General features: G+C 39.7%; 5 protein-coding genes across 6 annotated transcripts; 3 read left to right on the top strand and 2 right to left on the bottom strand.

Moving 5' to 3' along the window:
• Window positions 1-524: 524 nt before the first annotated feature.
• Window positions 525-6,245, bottom strand: nek8 (NIMA-related kinase 8). Its single transcript, XM_033976459.2, has 15 exons — window positions 6,173-6,245; window positions 5,490-5,695; window positions 5,059-5,291; window positions 4,864-4,995; window positions 4,451-4,659; window positions 4,292-4,371; window positions 4,031-4,215; window positions 3,814-3,961; window positions 3,484-3,560; window positions 3,260-3,377; window positions 2,884-3,034; window positions 2,189-2,352; window positions 1,967-2,119; window positions 1,257-1,415; window positions 525-740 (listed from the first exon to the last, which is right to left on the bottom strand). The coding sequence occupies exons 1-15, from the start codon at window positions 6,217-6,219 to the stop codon at window positions 712-714; spliced, it is 2,091 nt and encodes a 696-aa protein (XP_033832350.1). The 5' UTR covers window positions 6,220-6,245; the 3' UTR covers window positions 525-711.
• Window positions 6,246-8,776: 2,531 nt separating this feature from the next.
• On the top strand, window positions 8,777-12,401 carry tlcd1 (TLC domain containing 1). The gene is made up of 4 exons (XM_033976462.2): window positions 8,777-9,347; window positions 10,023-10,105; window positions 10,738-10,820; window positions 11,340-12,401. Exons 1-4 carry the CDS (start codon window positions 9,142-9,144, stop codon window positions 11,742-11,744), a joined length of 777 nt encoding a protein of 258 aa, XP_033832353.1. The 5' UTR covers window positions 8,777-9,141; the 3' UTR covers window positions 11,745-12,401.
• Window positions 12,402-12,965: 564 nt separating this feature from the next.
• rab34a (RAB34, member RAS oncogene family a) lies at window positions 12,966-16,985 on the top strand. 2 transcript variants are annotated; one of them, XM_033976461.2, is made up of 11 exons: window positions 12,966-13,145; window positions 13,856-13,950; window positions 14,027-14,118; window positions 14,451-14,519; window positions 14,708-14,809; window positions 14,888-14,952; window positions 15,205-15,256; window positions 15,378-15,459; window positions 15,840-15,930; window positions 16,336-16,443; window positions 16,523-16,985. In XM_033976461.2, the coding sequence occupies exons 2-11, from the start codon at window positions 13,876-13,878 to the stop codon at window positions 16,588-16,590; spliced, it is 804 nt and encodes a 267-aa protein (XP_033832352.1). In that variant the 5' UTR covers window positions 12,966-13,145; window positions 13,856-13,875; the 3' UTR covers window positions 16,591-16,985. The 2 variants fall into 2 exon arrangements, with proteins under 2 accessions (XP_033832352.1, XP_055081873.1); XM_055225898.1 differs by having other exon boundaries at window positions 12,967-13,145; window positions 14,454-14,519; window positions 16,523-16,984.
• A 123-nt stretch (window positions 16,986-17,108) lies between these two features.
• Window positions 17,109-18,317, bottom strand: zgc:174895 (uncharacterized protein LOC100126024 homolog). Its single transcript, XM_033977157.2, has 5 exons — window positions 18,195-18,317; window positions 18,033-18,126; window positions 17,717-17,863; window positions 17,334-17,429; window positions 17,109-17,257 (listed from the first exon to the last, which is right to left on the bottom strand). Exons 1-5 carry the CDS (start codon window positions 18,315-18,317, stop codon window positions 17,118-17,120), a joined length of 600 nt encoding a protein of 199 aa, XP_033833048.1. The 3' UTR covers window positions 17,109-17,117.
• Window positions 18,318-20,314: 1,997 nt separating this feature from the next.
• proca1 (protein interacting with cyclin A1) lies at window positions 20,315-23,318 on the top strand. The gene is made up of 4 exons (XM_033976425.2): window positions 20,315-20,936; window positions 21,020-21,152; window positions 21,336-21,470; window positions 21,567-23,318. The coding sequence occupies exons 1-4, from the start codon at window positions 20,462-20,464 to the stop codon at window positions 23,146-23,148; spliced, it is 2,325 nt and encodes a 774-aa protein (XP_033832316.1). The 5' UTR covers window positions 20,315-20,461; the 3' UTR covers window positions 23,149-23,318.
• The last annotated feature ends 1,617 nt before the right edge of the window (window positions 23,319-24,935 follow it).

The raw sequence follows: 24,935 nt of genomic DNA, 5'->3' as shown, positions 1-24,935 counted from the left end.
TATAAACTTTATAAATATGAATAATACAAAATATAAAGAATAATAATGCACATGTAGTGTATCATGACCTTAGATAAAAAAGAAAAAGAGATAATAAAACACTGATAATTACTGTTGCATTAGATTATATGATGTGGGTTAAATAGCCCTCAACACATCGTTACCTGTAACAAATACTGCTAGTGGGTTAAAATGGACTAACAAAATGATCCAATAAAATACAAAGTGACCAATGACAACGTTATCAAGATTTATGCTAAGTTAATTTGACAGGTCTGTAACCATACATAAAAGTGGCATTCATCCTTGTGATTTGTCTGTTTTGTCACAGTCTCATTTACTAGAGGCTTAGGAGCTCCGACCAGTTTGTCTTTTATAGCCTTTGGCTTATAAGCTCTGTGCATGTGAAAGAGGACAATGCCTCACCACATGAAAGCTCCAAAACGACTTCCTGTTCTCCAGTCTTAACCTGTGTCATGCCAGTCCCTTACCCTGTGCGTTACACCTGCTCCAGCAAACAGGTTCTGAACTCTTGTGACCCTATGATTCAGGGACCAGATTCTCTCTTTCTGGAGACTAAACAGAGCTGAATAAAGATCAAGTGATAGTCAAGGGCCCTGCAGCGTATAACAGAAGTCTATGGTGGAAAGGTCTTAATAGCGGTGGGCTCTCTTTGAGAAATAGGAGTTAAAGCAGCTCTTTGGTGGGAAGTCATCTTGGAACAGGTTCTTCAAGCAGAGCTGGAACAAAAAAGAAAAAAATTAAACACATTACACCTATGTTACACCTAGTCAATGCTACAACCCTCCACTATTGGCTTTTCATGCAGATGGTGGATGATTTCAGCTCAAATCCCTAATATAGCCATGGCACTCCATGTCCTTGTCACATGATGTGGATCAAAAAGGAAAGTGACAGCAGCCTCACAGCCTGTAGTAAGGATTACCTACAGAACTGTGCTTTATTAAAATTAGATGCAGTTTAATCAGTTTGAAATCTGAATGGGTTTTTGATTTGATTTGTGAATGACAAACTATTCTCACTTTTATTTTTCATGTCTTTTTCACATAATGTTATCCCTTTGTTCTGTGTTTGATGAATAAAAAAATCAGAACAAAAAAGTACATTAAATGTAATATATATTTGTCATCTCTGACTGACCACTTCTTTTGAGTTTGTACTGTCCCACGTCTGGGTACTGCACCACTAAGAACTGCTGTGTGTTTGTTAACAAAGAGTAATAATGAAAATATTACGTTTCACAGCCAGAAGAGTGTTTCCATGACAACAAGCCACTGATGTCACTGTGAAGGGGTGAGCCTCGTCAAGCTGCACTGCCTTCGGTATCCCAGAATCCTCTTCCTTCCTTCCAAGGCGTCCACGGGCTCCTTTACCCCAAGTGTACACTTCACCGTCTGTAGAAAACAGAAGAGGGACAAAAAAAATGTTTTTCATTTTCCAGAGCACTCCCTGATGCATTTATCAACTGAAATATTTCACTGACAGCCCGGCGTCTTGTCTCGTAGGCCATCAAAGCTGAACAAAGCTTTCTCCAGACAATAAAAAGCTGCAGACATGGTTGACACCCCTAGATTTCTTCCCAGGGGAGGCAATCATTGGTCCATACAACATTTTACCCTTTCATCCCCAGATGAGAGAATGCTAAATATAATGATACGATCTTCAAATTGTTTTTTTTTTTTGTGCTGACAAACTGAATTTTAATTAGTTAAGACTTTATTATGTTAAATCTCATTTTGGTAATGATTTGGTCCAAATTTATCCTTGTTGGTCCTCATATTAGCTTTGTTGAGTTTGTTTTCATTTTATTTAACTTTGAATCAAATTGTATAGTAGAACATTTATCTAGTATACATGTTTCATTCCTGTGGTGTGGCTCTAATTTGAATACACAGTGGTTTAAGGATAGACTTGTATATTACAACATGCATGTCCTGATACTCACCTGAACCAATAGCTAAAGTGAAAGCATCTCCACATGCTGCCATAGTTATGCCCTGCAGATTTGGCACAAGGTACGGCACACGGCGGCTGTGACGCAAACTGCAGCCCATCTGACCATGCTGGTTGCTGCCAAATGTATAACACTGACCACTCTCTGTTGTAAAGATAAAAATGTATTATAATATCACAATACTAAAAATGTGAAAAAGTGACAAAAGTTTACCTGTAACTGCAACAGAATGGGCTGTCCCAATATCAATATAAACAATTTTCTCCCTGTCCAGAGGTGCTGATTGGACTGGTGTGTAAGAATGAACTTCTTCCACTTGACCGGAAGGCCCCGGTTCCTCTCCTTCCATGATCTTATCCAGTCCGAGTTTGTTGAATCTTATAACACAACAAGCAACATTAGTGCAACTAAACATTAAATAGCTATTACTGAACTCGATCCAGGCTTTTGCACAGATTTTTTATGCACAGATTTGCATAACTTCATATTATATAATAGTTTCATCCTTTTTTAGAGATACAAGAAGACAAGATTAAAAAATAAACATCAGAAAGTACAACTTCATAAAGTACAACTTAACCGCGATATTTTCCAGCACAAATATTTGATGGAATAAAAAAAAAAAAAAAAATAATAATAATAATTAATAGTATGTTTTGGTTATTCCAAAAACAGAAACTTGCTCTAAAGTTTCTGACCTTTGCACAGAATGACAGGCAAAGGTATGTGTTCATCAGAATGTTGCCACACTGGTTGTAAAAGGAAATATGGCATTCGCTAAATCCACCATCTAAAGCAAAAACATCCCCAGGAATGGGGAGTGGTTTGTTTGAATAAAAGAGAAAGGGATGCTGGATACTCATTAAATATACAGTATTTGAAAACAGTACTTTGGGAGAACACACTACCTGTTGCTTCCACATGCGACTATGCTGTATTGGGTGCTGATAATCATAGAGCAATCAACTCCACACACCACTTTTTGGGCCTCAAATTCCACAGGTAAACACACCTGCTGGGGAGAATTATGGGTATCCTGGGTGCCTAAGCCTAGGCGGCCTAAAACAGAAGGAGAATAGCCTTAAAGCATAGCCTTCTCATTCTTCAACAAACCGTTATTTCAGTTTGATTCATCAGATATGATTATTTAATATTTTCTTTTGTTCAATCTAAAGTCAGTACTATCTCTATTAAACTATGGGACATGATCTGGTCTCGTCAAGATTACTTATCTTAAGGAAATAGTAAAACATTCTATTATGTTAAAATTGGATAATATTTTACCATTGTCTCCCCGACCCCAGGCAAATACTTCTCTTTCATTTGTTACAGCAAGCACATGTGAAGCACCACATGACACCTGAACCAGCTCATAGCCAAGGAGTGCTTCAACAATCTTAGGCTGGAAGAACAGAAACAAGACATTACTTTACTAATTACGTTATTAATTATTACAAAGAGCTCAATATGAATATCAATATTAATAGCGCTTGTTGTTCTATAGATACCTGCGTTACATCATTGAAGTTACCATGTCCTAAACAGCCATTACTTCCACTACCAAAAGTCATGATGATCCCCCTGTCTGCAAAATGAAAACAAACAAGATCAGAAGTGATATCAACACAAATAAGTGAACAAATAATCTGACAGTCTATAAAGAGGTATTGAAAATGTACACTCCAATATAGTTTCACTGACAGAGCCCCATAATAAGCTTTAAGCTATAATGTTTTTATTTGCACTGAAAAGTTGTCTACGTATTTTTAATCACTGACATCCTGTTGCTCAGCTCTTTGGCAGACTGTTCCAGGACCAGAGAACGATGGGTCACAAACCTGTCATGCAGGTGGTGAAGAGATCACCGCAGGCCACAGATTTGATAGTGACTCCTGACTGACCCTCCAGAAATCGGGAGATGAACTGAGGCTGCATCTGCTCCACTTCCCCGGGGAGACTGCCCTCACCTGAGGCCACAGAGGGAGCCTGAAGAAAGGAAAGATTAAGACACTGATGTATACTTAAAGCTATTTTTGTCAATCATAAATAGCATACCTCCCATGTAATTAAACGGCCTGATTTAGTGACTCCCATCTTCTGAGTGCGTCCTAAAGACACTTGCAGCACTTCAGTGTTGAGCATTGGCAGCCGGAGTGGCATTGAGATGCCACTACCCCAGGTATACACTGAGGATAATGGGAGGGAATGCACTTTACCTGTGCCAATGCCAGTCACTCCATCTGTGCCAAACATTTTAATATTTAGTAACAATTTCTTATTTGATTTGTTGCAAGCACACCAAGTACTCTGCTTCACCTCTTGACCTGTTGGTGGGCACTCTACCCCCTGGTCTTCCTTGTGGACCAGTTTGTACTGTAGATAAGGGCTTCTCAATCCTACAAAAAAGCCAAACCCAGAAAGTAAGGTATGCAGTAAATTGTATCACCGCGAAAATGTATAATAGTAATTTAGTACCTCCGCATTTTGACATTGCCTATGTCTGTATACAAATTAAGAAGTGGTCGGATACAAATGGGCAGAGCCATTATTTCATTGAGCTGTGGGCGTTTGGATGGGTCCAGATTTAACATGTTGAGAATAAGCTGCCGAAGTTCTGGGCTGTACCGATCTGAAATAGGTGCAAAGGTGCCACTCATGATCTTCAGGACAAGTGCAGGCAAATTCTGAAAGAGCAAACTGTGTCACTATTTTCTTATGAAGACATATGTTGTACTTTTTACTTGCATAATATTCTGTTTTATGCATGAGATAGTACTTCCTTTGTAATAACAGCACTATGAAAAGTCTATAGAGAAATGTTGCATCTTTAAAACCTTGAAAGATTGCATGGCATAAAAAAATGTTTACAAAAAAAACATTGTCCATACAGCTGCCTCAAAGGCCCTCTTGAGACTGGCGAGCTCATAGAGCACACAGCCTAAGGCCCAGATGTCACTCTTCTGGTTGTATGGCTTTCCTTCACATAATTCTGGAGAGATATAACAAGGCGTCCCAACCACCTATACAAAAAACAGGTCAGTAAAATATGGTAATAGTAAAAGCTAAACACAAATGGAACTCACTGTGTAGGCTTTGCTCTTGCTGACAAGGATTTTTGAGATCCCAAAGTCACCTATTTTGACAATCATTTGATGCTTGTCAAGGAGGATATTTTGTGTTTTAAGATCTCTGTGCAGAATGAGTTTGTTGTGCACATGGTAAAGTGCCAGTAAGATTTGTACAAAGAAATGTAGAATAGTGTCCTCATCCAGCAAGGAGTTGCACCGCTTCTGAATGTAATCTGCCAATGTCCCACCTGAATAAAATAATTTAGTCAATGTCAATTTAGTCAAAGTCAATGAAAAAATCCAAGTAAATTCAATCCAAGAAAAAGGAGCGAGACTATTAGATAGAGAACAAAATAATGATAATAAGAAAAGGTTTATTACCATTGCAAGTAAAAAAAATCACAATCTATTACTGTGTATTTAGACATTAATAACAATAATTCTACCTGGTGCATACTCCATTGCAATCATAAGGGCTTTGTCCTCAAGAAAGTTCTCATAATACTCAATGATATTTGGGTGGTTGAGCAGCTTTAGCACTTGACACTCGTTCTGTGCGGCAAGACGCTCATCTCGGGACATTTGCTCCACTGGGATCTCTTTCAGGATGACAAAGGCTCCATCACTACGCCTGCGACACAGGTGGACAATCCTGAGGAGACACTACATTAGTATTCGGCATCACCAGTGTATAATTAGGGTCGTTTATAGAGCTGGGACTGTCTGGGAGTAAACCCATGTTTAATATACTGGCTAAGGCTAAGTGCTGTTATTTGTTTTAGAAAGGATGTTCAATCCAAAATCCTGTTAACTTTCTATGCGAAATCTAGCGAGATATAATCAAACCTTCCATTGCAGTAGACCGTTATATAAGTTCAGATAACAAATCCAGGCCGTATTTACACTGTTACTTTATAACTTCAACATCGTTTTACAAAGCTAACGTACATAAATAACACGCTAACGTTACTGATGCCATGTCATGTGATGTCACCCAATATTTTCCAGTTTCCACCGTTTCTTTCTTAGGACGGAGTAAATTTTAGCACAGCCTTTGAAGCCCCATTGCTATGAGCCGTGGAGAATGCACTGAACAAATAAATATAAGGGGAAAAAACTTCAACTTTACCCAAAAGCTCCTCTTCCCACAACTTTGATTTTTTCATACTTCTCCATTACAGCTGCCCGAACTGTGCAGTGGTCTCTAGGCAACCGTCCAGCTGTACTACGGGTCTCAACGAAGGACAAAAATGTGAGCCCACGCGTTGTCTAAAACATGAAAAACTACAAAAAATGTAAACTGTTAAACTAGTTAAACCGAGACCAAGACATTCTTGGATGCTTTATTGTTTTGTTTTGTTTTTTACAATATACTTTTTCTATATGCCTATTTTGTGGAAGTTTCACCATTAATACACCCCCCCCCCACCCCCCTATTCGCGCGCGCCCCCCCCCGCCCCCCCATATATATATATATATATATATATATATATATATATATATATATATATATATATATATATATATATATATATATATATATATATATATATATATATATATATATATATATGAGGCATTCCCTGATTTGATTTGCTGAGCACATTATCTGTTGGGGTCTTCATATACTTATGGATCTTCGGTGTTTCATCCTGGACTGTGGCTCTCATACTCACTAGTTCTTAGGTTCCTTCCTTACAGCTCACATACAGTCTTAGGTGCTGGATTTGGGATGGAACCCGCCATACATGGTCAGGATCTTTCGGGTCTTAACGTCTGTGGTCTGTATCTCCTCTCCTCCTTTGGCCAGCTTATGATTCCTGTTGGGTATCTGATCACTGACAGGGCGTAGCTGTTTATTGCCTGGGTCTTGTTTATATGTATATATGTATATATATTAGTCAATCCGTATTATTTCAACTCTGATTGTGGACAATAAAAAGGAGATAAGACTTGAAATTCTCATGAATATAAGATGGAAATTCTCATGAATATAATATGTCACTGAAGTAGTTCCATCACACCTTGCAACAAAAGCCACTCCTCAGCTGACATAGTTGGCCTTCTATCATTCACTTCTAGACACATTTGTCTTCAGGCACCACAGTCAGTGTCTAAGAATTTAAGGTGCATATAGTGAAACTGATGCCAAACCCCAATGTGAGAAGCACTGCTAGAGGAGTAAAGGATCCCCCACCAAACTATTCTCTTCACAAGACAATAAGAAGAGCATGGGGGACCACCAATTATGAAACACACCCATCATCAAACTGTCTAACTCTGATAAAGCACTTATGCAAGGGTATGGAAAAGTTATTTTACACATTTTAAACATTAACTAGGTTAATTTGCATTGTTTTGGGTTGTTTGAGAAGAAAGGCCTATATCTGTATAAGCCTACTTTGAGGTTCAATATTTCTTTTATAACCAAATGTGAAGTGGGTAAATAATGACCAGCTGAATTTGGCCAGGCATCCATCTGTTAAGAATACTGAATAACACATGTGCCTGTTTCGGTCTGATCACTTTAATTGTGGCTACAGTGTTGGTCTTACTGTTCTCTTCAGTTCACAGAAGGGACCACTGCTGCTGTGGTAACTGATGTAATACTGCTGCCATCTAGAGATGAAGTTGTTTCACTGCTTTTCAAAACTGTGTAGACTATTCAATGGCCTGGAGTAGGATCAAGTAATTGTGTTCATTGGTGGTTAGGCTATTATGATAGTTTTACGTCGCAAAGGCTGTTTTTTTTTTATTTTTTGCTATAGCATGAGGTTAGCACAGTGCAGTTGGCCCATACCAGTAGGGGTGCACAACAGGCTATTTGCCATTTATGCAATACAAACTTGTGGATTGAATAATATGTTGTCAAGGGTTGGCAAACAGTCTGTGGGTGCATAAATGGTCTCAAGTCTAAATCTCTATCTAAAGTCTAAAGTCTACATCTCTATTTTAAGCTCAAACTGTCACAGCAGACAACATTAGGCCTATAACTTTTTAAAAACCTGTGTTAACGCTGTTCCCTCATCAAAAACATGCCTGAAGTTGTTTTATATGTCATCCATGCATATTTAAGTAATCTTGTGATCTCTCCTGGGCCCTATTCAAACCCTCCTTACAGTTAGGAGTATTAGCTCACTCCTATTGTACAAGGCTCAGTCCACAGGCCTCATGACTATAAGTCCTGTTACACTCCCAGCCATGCTCCTGTACATCCATCTTTCATAAATATACAAAAATACAAAAACAAAATATACTGCAAGTTCACAAATTTGAGGAGATGTCCAATAGTTTCATTAAGCACGCTACTTGTGTTGTGATGGCACTCTGAAGGGGGCGTAACTTAGTGCAGGGAGCAAAGGGAGAGGAGACTGAGAGCTCAAAAGTGAAAATAATTTAACATTTGAATACGTTGTTTTAAATAATATAGCACAGCATTTAAAACAATAAAAGGTAACATGGCGATCTAAATATGTTATGTGTCAGTAATTAATGTTATATAGACTAAGCCTCGTTAAAAAGGAAGAAAAGAATCACATGTGGCACAACTGGGAGAGTAAATAAGATTTGGCAAACAACATTTTTTTTCTATCTACGCTACAGTTGAAGTTTTTATTTGGACTTATCGACCGTAGCACCTACATCACTGGTTGCGTAATTTGATCTCAGCATCTGCCCCACCTTATTTCTCTGTTTGTGGTTAGGGCAGGAGCAGCAGCAGCGCCTACTCGTCTCCATACCACACCCCCTGTTCCTTGCGCACACGGAGCACAGCGCGCCACAAGTGACAAGCTCTACAGATCGCCAAATGGACAAATTTAAAACATCTCCACGAAAGTTTTGATTGGGACGGAAGACGCTTCACAATTGGAAACTGTTTGACAACTTTGTGGGAAGAGATTGGGAAGAATAACATCATCTTGTAACTCCCTCCTTTTGAACTTGTGGACTTAGGAAACACTCCCATCACATACCGCGCATATAAGTCCGTCATCGCGCTGACAGGAGAGCACTCAGACATCCGGAGCTCAAGTAAAGGACATTAACAACACCAAGAACTCGTGAAAACAGAGTGAGAAGGGGGGCTGGTGGCAGAGGATGGAGGCCCTGCTTCCTGTTCTGTGGGGGTACCCAATCCCCTCAGTGCTGGTGTGCGCGCTCCTCTTCAGGGTGGTCGACCAGTTCCTCCAAAGGTTGCCCGTGCCCAAAGTAGTCCAACAAGACAAGTTTTATGCTTGGAGGTGGAGGAACCTTTCTGTGTCTATGGTACATTCACTGCTCACTGGCACATGGGCCGTGACCTGGTAAGTGCCAAGCTAAGTGCCCAGTATAACAGAGGTCATTGTCTATTCACAGTGCGCATGATGCGTCTCTGGGAGCGTGTGGGCAGTGACAGTCAGTGGCAGTCTAGGCAAGCAACAGGGAAAGAAAGCATGTTAGGACAGGACAGAGCAGGGACACAATGGCATTTGGAGCTGGGAAGGGAAATGCCTACATACACTATACCAGAGCAAATTTGAAGCTGTAACTGGAGCAATGAACTCTCAACTAAAAAGAACGTTAACTGGAAAAACCTGCTGTGAGTGGCTCTTGAGAGAAAACAATTTCTTAGGGTGGGAACTATGATTCATCCTCACATATTCCCACACAAGGCTGTCTGGTCTTTCACTTCCGTGCAATGTGCATTTCTTAAAACGTAAAGATTATTCCAATTTAACTGCACTGCTTGTTTTTTAACACATGTTAAGCATTAACCAACTGAATCCTGTACCTGTAGTCTAAAAAGTATATGTAACTAGATAAACCTTTAAATTTGAACAGTCTGAATTGGGCAATCAAAAAATTATGATATAAAAATATGTTCTGTTGTGAAGCTTCATGATAATAAGATAATGTTTCTGTTTAGTTACTTTCTCTCCAGGAGTGAGCCCAGTAAATGTGAGTAGACCCATCTATCCATAACCTGTGTCCTTCTCCAGTGTGGTGGTGTGGCCCGAGACACTGCAGGATCTCCACCTGTACCATACTCCTCTGTCCTACCTGCTCGTCTGTGTGTCAACAGGTGTGTTTCTCTACTTTGAATGAATATGAGCACATATAATCCTCTGAAAGAACAAACGATAAGGCCTGGCTCATCTTGAGGATCTCAAATAGCCGTTTCCCCTGGAAACCCAGATCCCCCACAGACTGGCTCGCCTGGTTGAGCTCTGTGCACTGTGGGTCTTCTGTGCATCCTTGTGTAACCATGAGGACTCAAATCTGTGGAGGTCTGCCTTGACAACAGCTGGCAGCTCCCAGTCCCTCCGAGCCTATCCCCATTATAGGGTATTACTTAGACACTTGTTGCATCTTGCTGGCCACTGCGATCCAGCCAAGAGTGTCATTCATTTGGATACTTAAAGTCAGATGAGATCATCAGGGTTTCATTGTTATGACTATGTCCACATTCTCTAAGGACTTACTGTGTATTTGTGTGCAGTATTTGGTCTATAAATATCACATTCTATTCTATTCTTCTCTTTTATCCCTGTTATTTGATTCACATAATCAGAATATTTTTATGACTGAAAATACACTTTGTTACATCTTCTGTCAGATACATTAACATTATTTATAATGTTATGTTAAATATAATGTAGTGATATGCCTGTGATGTTGTTCATAGAATTACCTTGTGGCTCTCCTTGTTCTCAGGGTACTTTGTGCAAGATGCATGTGACATCATTTACACTGGACATGCCCGTTCATCATGGGAATTCCTCCTGCACCATGTACTGGTAAGGAAACACACAGTGGTCTCTTACTTTCATATTTTTGAGCAAAGTCTTTGTAGGACCTTTAGGTTTAAATGTGTTCATATTATGTGGCACAGTGGAATGAGTGTTTGCCTATCCACTGGGGAGTTGCTGGTTGAAATGATTATGAGTGTAACTACGGTTCTATGCATCCCTACTGACCACCAAAGGGCGGTGCTGAAAGCACTGAATAATTCCCTGCACATGCATTGATTGTGTCCCTGTGAATGACAAACACTGTCTACTCCCACTGTCTACTATTAATTCTTAATGTTAAAGGTGCGTCCTTGTCTGATGGAGGGCGCCACCTGCTTATTTCCATCCCTTTGCTTAGGATGCCTTGAATGGCTTTAAATTTATCTGTCTCCATTTAGACAAGCTGAGGTAGACCTTCCACCAGAAAAATGACATAATGAACCTGTGTTTTTATTTCTTTTAACATTTCAAAACGTAAGTGTGTGTGTGATGATGTCATAATAAAATGTCTCTGTGTGTGTGCAGGTGCTGAGCTGTTTCCTGTATGCGATATGCTCTCAGTTGTATGTAGCTGGAGCAGTCGTGGCTCTCTTTGTGGAGGTCAATAGCGTCACTCTGCACCTGCGCCTGTTGTTGAAACTGGCCGGAGCTCAGTCCACTCCCCTCTATCAGATCAACAAAGTGGTCAATATCATCACATATGTGATTTTCCGGCTATTCACCCAGTTCTACCTCACTTGGTACATTCTCAGCAACTATGCCAGTCTGGACAATGCTGGATTTTTTCTCATTTGTATGATTGTCATGAATATTATGATGTCCATATACTTGTACCGCTTGATCCGCGCTGATTTCTTTACTCGAAGAAAGAGTAGCATTACACAAAATGGGACTCACAACAACAATTTAAAAAAGTTTCTTACAGATTAAATGTTCAGGCACAAGTTATTTTTTTATAGAAACAATTTTAATGATGATGCCTTGTTTGTAATTTTATTGTCAACTCATGTCGTTCCTCCTAGAGCTGAATTCACTTTTGATCCCTTTAAAAATGCATTACAGCAACGTTTTAATGTTTGCATAAAGCTTTAGTTATGTATTTATTTTACCATTTTGGACAACACATCCAAAAACAGTAGTGCTGAACTTTCACTATATTCAAATAGAACACTAAGCCCCAAAATTTTAAAATGCTCTGATCTGCTGTTTTGGCACATGTGTCTCTATGATGCCTTGTGTGGTGGAGGAGACTTTCTGGATGGTTACAGGGTGAAGGTGCTAAATCCTTATTTTGCTCAGTAAGCAGTAAAATCAAGTGTCTAAACACAAGCACTGTCAAGTCCATTCTTTTTTTTTTTTTTTAAATGTCATTCCTTTAAGATGTCTTTCCTTAGTCTAACAATATAGGCTACTTTTGTCATTTTGGTAGAATTATTTTTCAAACAAAAACATGTGCCATTACCACATTGCCTTATTTTTCATTGAATAAAACAATGAATGTAACAAACTTGACGTTGTATCTTGTGCCCAATGTGTTTGAGGTTGTTAAAACTGTAATTTGAAATAAATAAAAACAAACAAACTGTGAATCTGTTATTATAATCATTATTCGCAGGGTGACCTGCCTGTCTTTTGGTTGTCCTTCAGAATCATTTAGGTCCTTGTCCCTGGTCGCAGTTATTTAGACAATGCCCCACTTTTTCATCTGTCACATAAGTTCAACAAAATGTCAGATTTAGCGTGCATAGAAAACAAGACAATGCTTCTTTTCTTCTTGTAAAGAGAAGCACGTTGTGGTTGACTTTCTGAAGTGCAATATGTTCGTTATGATTGAAAAAAACTCAAAAGCATGTGGTGTTTTTGCTGTTCTTAGCCTAAATGAGCTTAAATTTCTCAAGTCCATCCTTCCATATTCAACAACTTGTCCCTCTTGTTTTACAATCTGAGGTTGTAAATCCTAGTTGTAAACGGTGACTACAAATACTAACTGAATAATGACATGAATTAACAAGGCAGTAGAAGACTTTCCTGTGGCTGTAGTCGTGTTTAGGCCTGATACTTCACTGTGCGTGGGCGGTCCTTATCCCAACAGCGTGTGATGCTTCCTCATTTTCTCCAGAAGGGGGCGTGCACACCACCCCAAATCCCAGCAGCAGCAGCAGCAGAGCACATATCCTCCAAAAGTGAATCAGCCAGCCCCCTCTGCCCCGGCTGCTTCTTCCGTGGGTTGTTTTCTGTTTATTCAATGTAAATTTCCTGCACCGCGCGGCAGTCTACAAGGAAAAGTAACTGGGAGTAACATTTTACAAAGAAATCTGGTTTATTCCGTCGGTAAGTAACGCACCTCTCATTGTAGCACGAGGCTTAAAAGCGCCTTTAAAGTTACTGTAAAGTTGCATTGTGTCTGTGTCTTTTAAACACATTAGGACAGACTCTGATCACGTTGCGCCATTTGGTAAAGTTGCGCGTTTCTGAAAGTCTCTTCCTTAGTGATTTTAAACAAAGGGATTACACTGCACAGCTACTTTGAATCACCAGTTGTATTTGTCTGGTCTGATCGTAGCCAGCTCTGTGTGAGGTCTAAAGCTGCCCTGTGGAACTTTTTTCTAATTCTGGCCATCTGTTCGTCTCCATGGATATGTTATTGTTTGCCTGCCTTGGCATGTTCCACAGTTTGCCATTAAACTGTTTAGTTTGCATTGATTTTTCTTCATGTAGACCTTAAACACGAGGCATTATAGACTAGACTAGACTAGGTTATTGCATTTTACATAAATGTTTTTCTACACATTTTCCTGTACTTTAATAAATAAATAAATAAATTAAATCTCTAATTAGATTTCCTCTTGTATTTGTATTTTTTATTTGGAAGCAGCTCACTGTGGCCTGTGATAAAATTATTTCCTCAAATTGTGAATTGATAACTAATTCATGTTGTCTTTTTTTTTTTTTTTTTTTTACATTTCAGCCTAAACGCTAATGAAATATGTCAAATGTACAAACTATTTCTGTTGTGTTTAACCTCCTCCCCTCTTTTACAGTCTGATACATTCATGAGCGTATGTCTGTATGTGCATCAGCCATGAGTGTCCTTCCTCCAATCAGACGGGACCGTATCATCGCCCAGCTCCCACAGGTATCGCTCCTTTTAACACAAATACCTCATGTCTGTGGACTTGTGCCAGAGCTTACAATTTGTGTTCTCGTGCCAGTGTTTCATCAAAGAGGCTGCACTGCACACCAAAGAGGAATTCGACAACAAAGTTAAAACAGCCTGTCAGGAACAACGCACTGGTACTGTGGGGTGAGTGAGGATCTCTAAGGTCTTAAATGTAAACTGTATGTAAAGACTGTATATGGCCTACTTTAAGCGTATGTTACAACTAAGCTATTACTATTTTAAAGAGCAAACTGGTATAAACTACTGCAAGCAAGAACACAGTCAGTAAATATCATAGCTAACTCCAATGTATCATCAAACTAACTTATTTTTAGTCTATAATTTGGCATTGATTTCTGTTATAATTCAAAAACCTTAAGTACGCACTCTTAGTTAAAAACATGAGTTAATTTTAGACGGTTTCATCAACCATGTGCTTACATTATGTGTATTTTGTCCTTTCTTCTTCCTCTCAGCAGATTTAAAATCTCAAAGGTCATCGTTGTGGGGGATCTCGCTGTGGGTAAAACTTGTCTGATTAATAGGTAAGTTTGTGAAGCAATAACTGTACAGTAAGTTTGGCTCAAGTTGTAAAGTATTTTAATTTAACATTTTAGTCATGCAGGCTTTTTATCCCCTTTTAAACCTTTAAAGGCAGCATAATTTATCTTTTATTTACGTAAGTTAAACCAGCTGCATTTATTTTAACCTGTGTTTTTTGTTTTTTATGTAGATTTTGTAAGGATACTTTTGACAAGAACTATAAAGCAACAATCGGTGTTGACTTTGAGATGGAGCGGTTCGAGGTGCTGGGTGTCCCATTTAGCCTACAGCTGTGAGTAAAACACTTAATTTGATCAAATTATTGAATAATTACATTCAGAGTGTCCTGAGTTGGCATTTTACCTCACAGATGGGACACTGCAGGTCAAGAGAGGTTCAAGTGCATTGCTTCTACGTATTACAGAGGTGCCCAAAGTAAGGATTGGGTTTGGAAACACAAATTACATTTTACACATGAAATTTATAATAATAATAATAATAATAATGAAAGAAGAAATAGAAAGTTTACTGATTGTAGTGTTTAAGTTAATGAAAAGCAACTAAATTCAATACCCAAGTAAGGTGTTGACCTACATTAGAGAAAACTTTGATGATTGTCGTTTCTAAATGATTATTAGGCAAATTTTAAACTAAAGTTTTAACAGAATATGTATGATTTTGTTGCAGTTGTAATAATCGTATTTGACTTGACTGATGTAGCCTCGTTGGGTCATACAAGGTAAGTGTTTTGTTTTTTTTATCCCATATTTCCCCCTTATATCATGATATAAGGGGCATCATTAACAACATACAAAGGAATAAGACATTTTAGTATTTACAGTTGTGCCGTGTGTTCACAGACAGTGGTTAGAAGATGCCTTAAAGGAGAACGACCCCACTAGTGTCCAGCTCTTCATAGTTGGGACAAAGAAAGACTTGAGCGTAAGTCTTTACACAGGAGCACATGCTGGGACTGTGCATATTTCAGACAAACGATTTGAATAACTTTGTGAGGACCTTTCCTTATTCAAAAGACATAATATTTTGATTTGACGTGCTGAATGCTAATGCAATGCTACGCTAAGACAGTAGAGGATGTTTGCCATAGCTTGAAACTCATGAATACAAGAATCAGACGTGAACTGTTCTGGGTTGATGCCAGTTAACACAAAACCTTTATGTCTTGGCTCAGCCCTCAGGAATGTGCTGCTTCCTGTGGCCGTAAACCCCAAAGCATTCGTAAAACTGGGTCACTAAATGGGCACTGCAAGTAGGGTTCACTTTATTGTTTCTTTCTCATTGTAAACTCTGTCTCTTTACAGTCACCGGCCCAGTACAATCAAATTGAACAAGATGCCCTTAAAATTGCACAGGAGATGAGCGCTGAGTATTGGGCAGTTTCTTCACTTACAGGTGGGTCAGAAAAATAGGTTTCAAGAATAATGTAATGTAAAATTAAAGCACTATTTATTCACATAGTAAGTGTTTACAATGTACACATTTCTCAGCTTTTCTTAAATCTTTCATTTGAATGTTTAGTTGAATGCAGTCAGTGGTTTAAATAATATTTCATGTACAAACCACATCTCTACTGTCACGTATTTGATTCCTTTTAGTAAATTAAAACTTTTATAAACATCTGCAATAATTCAAAGGGTTTGCATTTTCCTCCAGTTTCTTCTATACGCTGTACATTTTAGCCCATTTTAACATCTGCCTTTCTCAATGTTTTCTAAGATGCATGGACAATATCAGATTATCACGCGACAAGATTTTAAATATTGAAAAAAAGAACACCGTGTTTGTTTTTCTTTTAAGGTGAGAATGTAAAAGAGTTCTTCTTTCGAGTGGCATCTTTGGCATTTGAGATGAACGTCCTTGCAGAGCTGGAGAAAAGTGGGACAAGGCAAATTGGAGATGTTGTCAGTATGTATTTATATAATTACTCTCTGTGTCCAATTCTCACATTGAATTGGTGTAAACCTGTGTCGCATAAACCCTTTAGGGATAACCAGGAACTCCAGTAATCTCTACAGTGTGTCAAAGAAGAAACAGTCGGGCTGCTGTCAGTGACGGTGGGGGAGGAGCTTCAATGGTACAAGTGTATTTGTGTCTGTGGAAAGGAAAAGCTCTGAGTACACAGAACGGAGTCTGACTCAAATTCACTTTTTCCTTTGGCCTTGGATTCTTCCATGAGCTGTGCATTTTTGTGGTCTTGGCCTTTTTTCTCTATTTAAATGACCCTTCATGCATTTACACAGTATACGAGTGTTAAAAATTGCTTTTTTTTTTTCTTAAGACTGACAAGAAGACTGAAGAGCTGCTAGTATTATGGATTAGATCTTTGTTTACTACAGGATAATGCTGCTGAGGTTAAAGGCACCAATGCTTTAAGAATACCGTTAGGTCCCATTACATTTCGATATTAAATGGTTAATATTTAAAAGGGAAGTTTATCCCATGTTATTTAAAAAAAAAAAGCCAGTGACAGTGTTGTTTTAAATTTATGCATTTTGTCTTAAAATATGTGTTAAAAATAAAATATTTCTGTACAAAAGTATGATTAGTTTACAAAACTCACAGCTTTTCTTCTTTTTTCACTAGTTAAAAGTTTTGAAGGAGTTAAGATAATTGTTGTCGATTTGATTTTGGAGCTCCTCAGGAATACAGTGAGAGAACTTGTAATTTTTCTTAATCCATTTTCCACCTTCAGTATTTTCAATAGCCACAGCTGTGACACCTATGGCAAAAATAAAATTTAAATTCACTAAAATGACATAGTTAAAATAGAGAATGTTACTGTACAGTACACTGACCCACTACAGTGGCACCTTGTCTTTCCACCAGCTCAATCGCAGCTTTCATGGTTCCTCCAGTTTGTATCCATTGATCCACCAACAACACTCTGACACCTGAAACAATACAAGTCTAGGGTCAAGCAGTTTGTTTAGTTTAGTTGAAAATGCACTAGAGGGCGCTGTAGCAGAAGAAATGAAAGGCAATGGAATGATCCTTTCATGCTTGTTACTGTTTGTGTACTAGTCAAACATACAAATGGAGTATTATATGCATTGTAACTGTCCTTTCAAACATTTGTAAACTTAATGAGACAGTTATGTGACATTTAATTCTAAACAAAGTGCATATTTATTCAAACAGGTTACAAATACTTTGAAAATCTTTAAGACCAAAGATGAACCTGGTTTGAGTACATCCAGCCGCACTTCTATGGTCTTCTCTCTTTCAGTGTAGTCAGTGTAGTTCTGAGTTTGGGTGTCCACACACAAGTGTCCAGCTTTACGAATTGCCAGAAAACCTTTTCCCAGCACTGTAGCCACAGATGCCCCTAAAATAAGAAGATTAGTTTTTCACATGTAGTTTACAGTGTACATGCGCCTAGAGAGCATTGAGAGGAGCAGTGTGAATCTAAATTTAGAGGATGGGAAGTTTTCCAAGCTCTAAACATGGTGCTGCTGTCCCCTTCTAAACACAACCAGGAGACATAGTTTTCTTACCAAGAATGAAGCCCATTGCATCGATCCCTGCAACAATATCAATGCTGTCATCATGGAACGGACCAAGTAGGTCTTTGACACAGTCTGCAAGTGCCTGAAGAGGAGACAGGACAGAAAACCTTGTCTAGAGCCAACACATAGTTTAGATGGGCAGTATTTTACCTGTGAGTTACAGTAGAGTCTGGAAGGGTCAAGCCAGGCAAAAGCAGGTCCTTTTGTGTTTGGCGCCATGAGAGCAAGATACCATCCTTTTGGCCTCTCCGGAGAAACAGTCAAAGTGTCCATTTGAAAGTGCAATGTGCAGTTTAGGAGACAGCTGAAGAGATTTGAACTAACTGTGAGCTGCAACTGGGCACATGGTCTCGAATTGTTGGAAAGGCCCAGAGAGTGGGAGGGGGCTCAGTGCAGTTACTCTCAGTCTCTTGCTGCAGAGTGTTCATAGAAAGTTAACATTCTCAACTAAATTATGACTTAAAAAAAAAAAAAAAGAAGTGTAATGGTAAATGCAGTCAAATGGATAAGCCAAGATCATTCAGTGTAAATGTCATTATACTGTAAATGTCATTATACTTGTGTTATAGTGCCACTATAAACATGAAGTACTATGTGTTGTTGATGAGCTGAAATCTTACATTGATATTACATTACATGTGTTTTGACTCAGCAGAGGACCATTTTCCAAAGGCTGTTATCATATTCACGGTTGTATCAGATAAAACTACAATATCAACATCTCCATGGCTCAAATCTCACTTTCAAACAAACCAGTGCGGGAAATGTACAAGTGTGTGCAGGCTTCAAGCTGAGCCTTCACCTCATTCCATAAACAATGGCACTTTCTCACAATCTGGTCATGTAGCAGTAAACCCAGTGACCCTGGTTACATACCTTTGAAAAGCTATTGACATTCATTTTGTGGGTCAATGTTAGTCCTTTGAAATCTATGGATGTGTGTGTCTTATATAAGCAAGTGTTCCCAAACATTGTACCTGCTGTATAGTGATGGCATATCCTAGTTGGTTCTGTAAGCCTATCTAAGTTGGGAAAGCTGGGTTCCCTGGGAAAATAGCCAACATTGAGATTGCCTCGTATGTGACAGCAGGGGGCGCCAATATGAACTTACTCATGCAAAGATCCTTTTAGCCCACAACAATGTTGATGTTGTAAATTTTACCTGTATGGTTAGACTATAACCAATTTCCCCTACATTCATACGCAAACCAAAAGATGGTAGATGGACTATGTCTTTTATCCCCAGATTCCCCCCCCCCCCCCCCCCCCTTTCCAAACCGCACGGCCCATCGGGTGATTTTGCATCATTTTTCTCCGCCTTCAACAATCGGATTTCAGTGCTGGAGTAGGTTGGGCCCCCGCCTCTCGAGCTCACAGTAAAGTCCAACCATGTGACTAAACTTTTGGCTGATTAGAAAGCCCACATGACCCGCGCCTTTTTACTTCTGAACACTTGCTATTTGATACGGGCGCAGCATCACCGTGCGTCCTGAACTGCGCCAACGCGTTTCAGGATTAATAAATCTTCAGCACAAGTACTTTTGAAATCCAATATGCTTTATAGCACATTTGTATTCAAATAAGAGCTCTCCCTTGTTCAAAGAGCAGTAGCCCAATCCTTTAACCGTGGAAACATAGTCTGCTATTGTTTGTAGCCACATGCAACTGGATGCTGCCAAGTTATTTGATCCTCCCCGAATAGTGTCATAATTTGACCGAGTTTCTTTCATCTGACCGCCTCTCTCTTGTGCCTTCCCCTTCGTGGGCTCGCCTCTCTTCCCTTGCAGTCAGTGGCTGCTGTTGCGTGCGATAGGCTTGGCCAACCTTTTTCACATTCCACAATGAAAGAGTTTTGTCCCCACATTGTAATTTAGGTCATCAGTGATTCTGCGTCTGGTTTGTGGCACTTGAGAGTTGTCCAGTGTCCTGGTTTGGCACAATCGCCCCATGCCTGTTGCTATGGAAAGCGGCCCCAAGTTTGAACCTCCTCTATGCGTGTTCCCAAAGTAAATCTCCACTGTGAGGGGGGCGCAGGAAAAGAAGGAGAGGCAGTGGGGTAACTAACGGTCACCGGATCAGGTCCATGTTCCACACACACACACACACACACACACACCCCCACACACCCCCACACACCCCCACACCCCACACACACACACCCTGCATTAACCCTGGCCTTTCTGCGGGTCTTTTGGCTTAGGGGCTTACCCCATGTGAACAAAGCAGGTGCTGAGCAGTAGCTACAAGGCGGTGTTGAAGTTAGAGGTTAATTCACTGACTCCTCCCCGTGACACTCTTCCGTGTATTAATAATCGGACCATCGCAGCGTTCACTTAAAAGTGGGAGTGTAGCGCAGCGCGAGGCAAAGAGAGGAGCTGTCTCCATTCAGTGGTGCTGAAAGTGCCACTGAAGGCATTATGTGGTCGGTCCTGCTTGTCTTCCTGTCCTCTCTGGACAGAAACCTGGTCAAAGGAGGCTTAGTAAGCAGTGCACTTGACGCAATGAAACCGGACAAAGAAACTTTTTGCTTCCAAGTCTCGTCAGTTGACGGACTTTTTCTATATGAGGTATCCGATGGAGCAGAAGTGGTGCGCTCGCTGGTGACATCCGCGGGTGCGCTCGTGGACTGCTCCATCAATGAGAATCCAGAGAAGGTGATGTCTTTTACGCGCGAGTGCAAGATGGGACACACAGATGACAGAGTGGAGCAGCAGGTTCACTCCGCCTATGAGCGCATAGATGAATCCAGGCTGCTGTGCCAGCGCTTCCAGGAAAGCGAGAAACCCACTAACTCTAAGGACCAAGCGCATAGACGAGCCAAGCGAGGCTTCACCTATCCCGGGACCCTGTGGTGTGGAGCGGGGAATATGGCGGATAATTACAATCAGCTAGGTACGGTATAATTCAAATTTTAAATAACATAGAAGTTCCTGCAAGGCTTAGCGCACTGATTAACTGTGGACTGGATTTTGCAGGTGATTTTGCAGACACTGACAGCTGCTGTCGCACCCACGATCACTGCCCTCACGTCATCCACGCTTTTTCCTCCAACTACGGCTACACAAACTTCAAATGGCACTCCATCAGTCACTGCGACTGCGATGAAGCGTAATTATCTTTTATGAAAATGTATTTGCAAATACAATGCATTAGACTATTTTATTTCCCTGAAAGCCATAATAGTATTGCCTTGCTCCGATAAAGTACAACGAAGCAGTTGTACCCATGGAGGTAGTTTATAAATTATTGTGTGAAATGTCAAAATGCCATATGTCTCTTATTTTCGAGCAGACTCAAAGCCTGTCTGAGGAAAGTGAACGACACATCTTCCAGAGTGGTTGGACAAGCTTTCTTCAATGTGATTGAGGCTCCCTGCTTTAACTTTGCACATGAAGAGCAGTGTGTTGAGCGCCACTGGTATGGCCTGTAAGTATTACCGATTAAATCTCTCTTTAAGATGATTTGCAACATATTTTTGTGGGATAATGGGATTACATATGCACATTACACTGTGTGTCACAGGTGTAAACGATTTGAGAGGCGCCCCATTGCGGTGCTCAGAGATGCTGTCCCATATGACTTTGGAGGAATTGATGTCATCGATAAGCTGACGGTGGCTCCCTCCAGGAAAAAAGATTCCAATACGAGTGGAGAGCAGGTGCAACCTGAGCCAACCTCACAGTCTCCGGTGTCAGGCTCTCAGAGCAGCAGTACTGAGGAGCCCTCCCTCACAAACGTGATGACCGCTGCAGAGGACTTCATCAAAGTCCTGGCCACTGTGTCCACTTCACAGAGCTCCACAACCGACTCTGACAAAGGCGATGCACCAAGTTCAGAGAAGAAGAAGAAGAAGAAGACCTCACAAAAGAAAAAGAAAACTAAAAAGACAAAAGGAAAGGGTAGAAAGAAGAAGAAGCAGGAGGCAGTGGTGAAAATTGATGACAGTGGTGCTGTTCCGCTCTCTAGTCCCAAAGAGGAGGGAACCACAGGCCTGAGTAACTATATCAGTGAGTCTCAGTTGCCAGAGCAGACAAGTAGAGCATCCAACAAGGTGAGTGAAAACAAATATGAGCTGGGAGGTAGAGAGGAAACATCCAATGAAGTCATGAAAGATGAACCAGCTCTAGACCAAGAGGCCATTTCTGTCACATCATCGACACCCATCAAGAGGAAACCAGCCAAAATGGGTTTCCGCTCTGCAGTGTCCAGCACAACAAGTTTACACAAAGCTAAAGCTAAGTGGTTACGAAATAGACAGAGGAAAGTTAAAACTGTTCCTACAGTTCAATTAGAAACCACATCTGCAACATCAAAGCCACAGGAACAAACCATTGTGAGCACATCTGAAAGGCCACTCATTGTGAACATAAGTCCAATTGAAATCTCGCAAATCAAAAAGGAAAGGTCAAAGTTGAGGAAAGACCGGGAGGAGAGGAATAAAAGACAAAAAGTGGTGAATGAAAATGTTGAGGACAATTTGAAAGAGGGCAATACACCTCTGACAACCACCCCAGGGCAGTTTTCTCCAGAGGCAGAGAGAGGCAGGGTCCATGTTACGCCTCATAGCTCCTCATTCAGTGTGCTAAAAAGACAAAGACACAGGTCAAAAGAGAAAAGGATCAGTAAGAAAAAGAGAAAAGGTCAGTCTCTTTTAAATGAACATTTATCTGAATCCATGGGGGAAGAGGCAATTCTTCCAACTCCGAGTGGGGCCCAGATCAGCCCTGCTCTCACCACGGCAATAAGTCGGTTAACGGACAACGATCGAATGACCACCACACGGCAGGTTTTTACTACAACAAACATGCCCTCTGTCACCACTAAGAGACTTGTGAATAAAAAACGTGGAAAGTTGAAGATTAAATCCCATGCTACAGCTATAAGTTATCCCAACCCATTCACAGTTGCAAACCCCTCTTCCAAACCAGCTGCTTCTAAATATGTTATAATGACGATTGATAACTCTTGGTCACCTCAACCCACAACCACTTCTGCTACCAATGCTGTCAGCGCCCTCAGCCCTATGCAGTTAACTATTGAAAAAGTGAAAGAACAATTTGAGAGAAAGAGAAAAAGGAAAGTAGCTTTGTTTTCACGCCAGTAAATAAAAGTAGACAATGCATATAGTTAGAAAGTGATGCTGCTTGTGTTTAGATTAAGTCATTGTGATTGTGTATTGCAGCTTTTTCTGACATTTTTATTGGAGTTTGCTCTAATAATCATCCTTTCAGTACTGTATTCTTGCATGCTTTCAATAAAACATTATGCAAATTTAACAAGTGACTCTGTTTTATGCAAAAATAACTAAATGAACAACATTTTAAATAGCATAGAATATAGACAGTTGTATTCTACATCCATTGTTTCATCAAAAAAGTTCTCATTACATCTAATAGCAAGGGCTTTAGGGTAATTTTCTATTTAATTATGTTAGTTCATGCTTTGTTAAAGTCGGTTGTTAGTGAGTAAGATCATTTGAAGTATGGCCAAAGCATAGCCAGTATTATTTAGCCAATATAGGTTGACAGCCAATCCCAAGATTTGGTTGGGATAATTAAAGTTTTAGTGTATACTTTTATATCGGCCTGGTGAGGTCACATTCTCTACTCAGATTAAGAGCTCACTTCTTGCCCTCAGTCCTGACCACTCAGTCTCATAGATCAAACTGAAAACATCAAAGTCAGCTGGTTTCCACATGATTATATGAGAAGACACTAATCAATACAAGACATCACAATGAGATGCCTTTTATGCCATTAGCACAACTTTAAATTGAATGAAATAACTAAGATTAAAAAATAAGTGGCCCCCTCCTTTATTATGCAGCATCATGGGAACGATGGAACAATAAAGACTTTCAGCTCAAGATTTTTGGATAGAAATCAAGTTTTCAAAAGAGCTCAGTATTCACACACATTTAAGCCATAACAGCAGAGCCACTCACACAGTTGGGTGTGTGAACAAATCTCTTTTCATAGAAAATCAAGGAAGTGGGAATTTTCCATTTGATCCGCATTCACCTCTGTTTAAGTAGTTAATGCCCCTATCCAGTAAATGAATAGGCTGGTTTTAGTTAATACGTTTAAGACTGATGATTGTTGGATAGAGTTTTCATGAGACATACTATGAGTTTTTATTTGTAAATAATTTTACAAATACACATTTTCCCATTTCAAAATAGCTACACATCATTCTTTGTTACATCAGTATGACCATTGTTGAATTAACAATAATGTTAGTAATCCCCAGATACAAAATGTAACACTACTTATGTGTGTATTTCACACCAAAGCATCTTATATAACAATACTATTACTCAAAATTTGTATTCTGAATACTATTGTATTTTTAGTACATGTATTTAGTCACTGTACAGCAGTGAGTCTATGTCAGAATAGAACTCCAAAAAACAATATAAGATTCAACTGATTACTTGAAAGGATGAATATTTACTTTAGCCAACATTAAACAAGAAATCCAACCATGGGTCTCAAGCCAGTGTACGTCTGTGCCATTCTCAACCTTGAAATCTTTCAGAGGTTGTACCAGGAAGGGCAAGTTAATACAAGTTAGATTTAAACAGTACAAATGATGCCTGCAAAGTAAAATTAACTGGTGGTTTATAAGGCAAGTGAAGCAGGTTGATGAGCTTTACTGATCTCAGAGGTGAGGAGTGAAAGTCATGTCCTTGTTCTTAACACTGAGCAATCCACTTTTTACCAAGGACCAGTGAACATGAAAGAGGGCCTGCATCCTATTGGAAAAATATTCAATAACTCATCCAAGTGTAACTCATTGTATTGATTAAGGAAAACCTAGCACAGAAAAATCCAATAGACTCTGGCGACAGTGATGTATTATGGTAGTAATACTAATCGTATGTTTGAGTTG

This window comes from Periophthalmus magnuspinnatus, chromosome 13 (assembly GCF_009829125.3).
Source record: "Periophthalmus magnuspinnatus isolate fPerMag1 chromosome 13, fPerMag1.2.pri, whole genome shotgun sequence".
Lineage (NCBI taxonomy): Eukaryota > Metazoa > Chordata > Actinopteri > Gobiiformes > Gobiidae > Periophthalmus > Periophthalmus magnuspinnatus.
The sequence above is the reverse complement of the archived record's forward strand: the minus strand, read 5'-3'. Positions and strand labels throughout refer to the sequence as shown.

What these genes read in the sequence shown, in the direction of transcription:
- zgc:174895 (XM_033977157.2), bottom strand. Translation starts at nt 18,317, where the DNA reads ATGGACACTTTGACTGTTTCTCCGGAGAGGCCAAAAGGATGGTATCTT. An exon ending in TGCAATGGGCTTCATTCTTG is followed by an intron (nt 17,864 to 18,032) that starts GTAAGAAAACTA and finishes TTCTTATTTTAG; the next exon opens with GGGCATCTGTGGCTACAGTG. An exon ending in GCTGGATGTACTCAAACCAG is followed by an intron (nt 17,430 to 17,716) that starts GTTCATCTTTGG and finishes GTATTGTTTCAG; the next exon opens with GTGTCAGAGTGTTGTTGGTG.
- rab34a (XM_033976461.2), top strand. Translation starts at nt 13,876, where the DNA reads ATGTCTGTATGTGCATCAGCCATGAGTGTCCTTCCTCCAATCAGACGG. An exon ending in AAAACTTGTCTGATTAATAG is followed by an intron (nt 14,520 to 14,707) that starts GTAAGTTTGTGA and finishes TTTTTTATGTAG; the next exon opens with ATTTTGTAAGGATACTTTTG. An exon ending in GGACAAAGAAAGACTTGAGC is followed by an intron (nt 15,460 to 15,839) that starts GTAAGTCTTTAC and finishes GTCTCTTTACAG; the next exon opens with TCACCGGCCCAGTACAATCA.
- proca1 (XM_033976425.2), top strand. Translation starts at nt 20,462, where the DNA reads ATGTGGTCGGTCCTGCTTGTCTTCCTGTCCTCTCTGGACAGAAACCTG. An exon ending in CACTGCGACTGCGATGAAGC is followed by an intron (nt 21,153 to 21,335) that starts GTAATTATCTTT and finishes ATTTTCGAGCAG; the next exon opens with ACTCAAAGCCTGTCTGAGGA. An exon ending in GAGCGCCACTGGTATGGCCT is followed by an intron (nt 21,471 to 21,566) that starts GTAAGTATTACC and finishes TGTGTGTCACAG; the next exon opens with GTGTAAACGATTTGAGAGGC.
- nek8 (XM_033976459.2), bottom strand. Translation starts at nt 6,219, where the DNA reads ATGGAGAAGTATGAAAAAATCAAAGTTGTGGGAAGAGGAGCTTTTGG. An exon ending in GTCGCATGTGGAAGCAACAG is followed by an intron (nt 2,353 to 2,883) that starts GTAGTGTGTTCT and finishes TTGTGTTATAAG; the next exon opens with ATTCAACAAACTCGGACTGG. An exon ending in CACTCTTCTGGCTGTGAAAC is followed by an intron (nt 741 to 1,256) that starts GTAATATTTTCA and finishes TTTTTGTTCCAG; the next exon opens with CTCTGCTTGAAGAACCTGTT.
- tlcd1 (XM_033976462.2), top strand. Translation starts at nt 9,142, where the DNA reads ATGGAGGCCCTGCTTCCTGTTCTGTGGGGGTACCCAATCCCCTCAGTG. An exon ending in GGCACATGGGCCGTGACCTG is followed by an intron (nt 9,348 to 10,022) that starts GTAAGTGCCAAG and finishes GTCCTTCTCCAG; the next exon opens with TGTGGTGGTGTGGCCCGAGA. An exon ending in TCCTCCTGCACCATGTACTG is followed by an intron (nt 10,821 to 11,339) that starts GTAAGGAAACAC and finishes GTGTGTGTGCAG; the next exon opens with GTGCTGAGCTGTTTCCTGTA.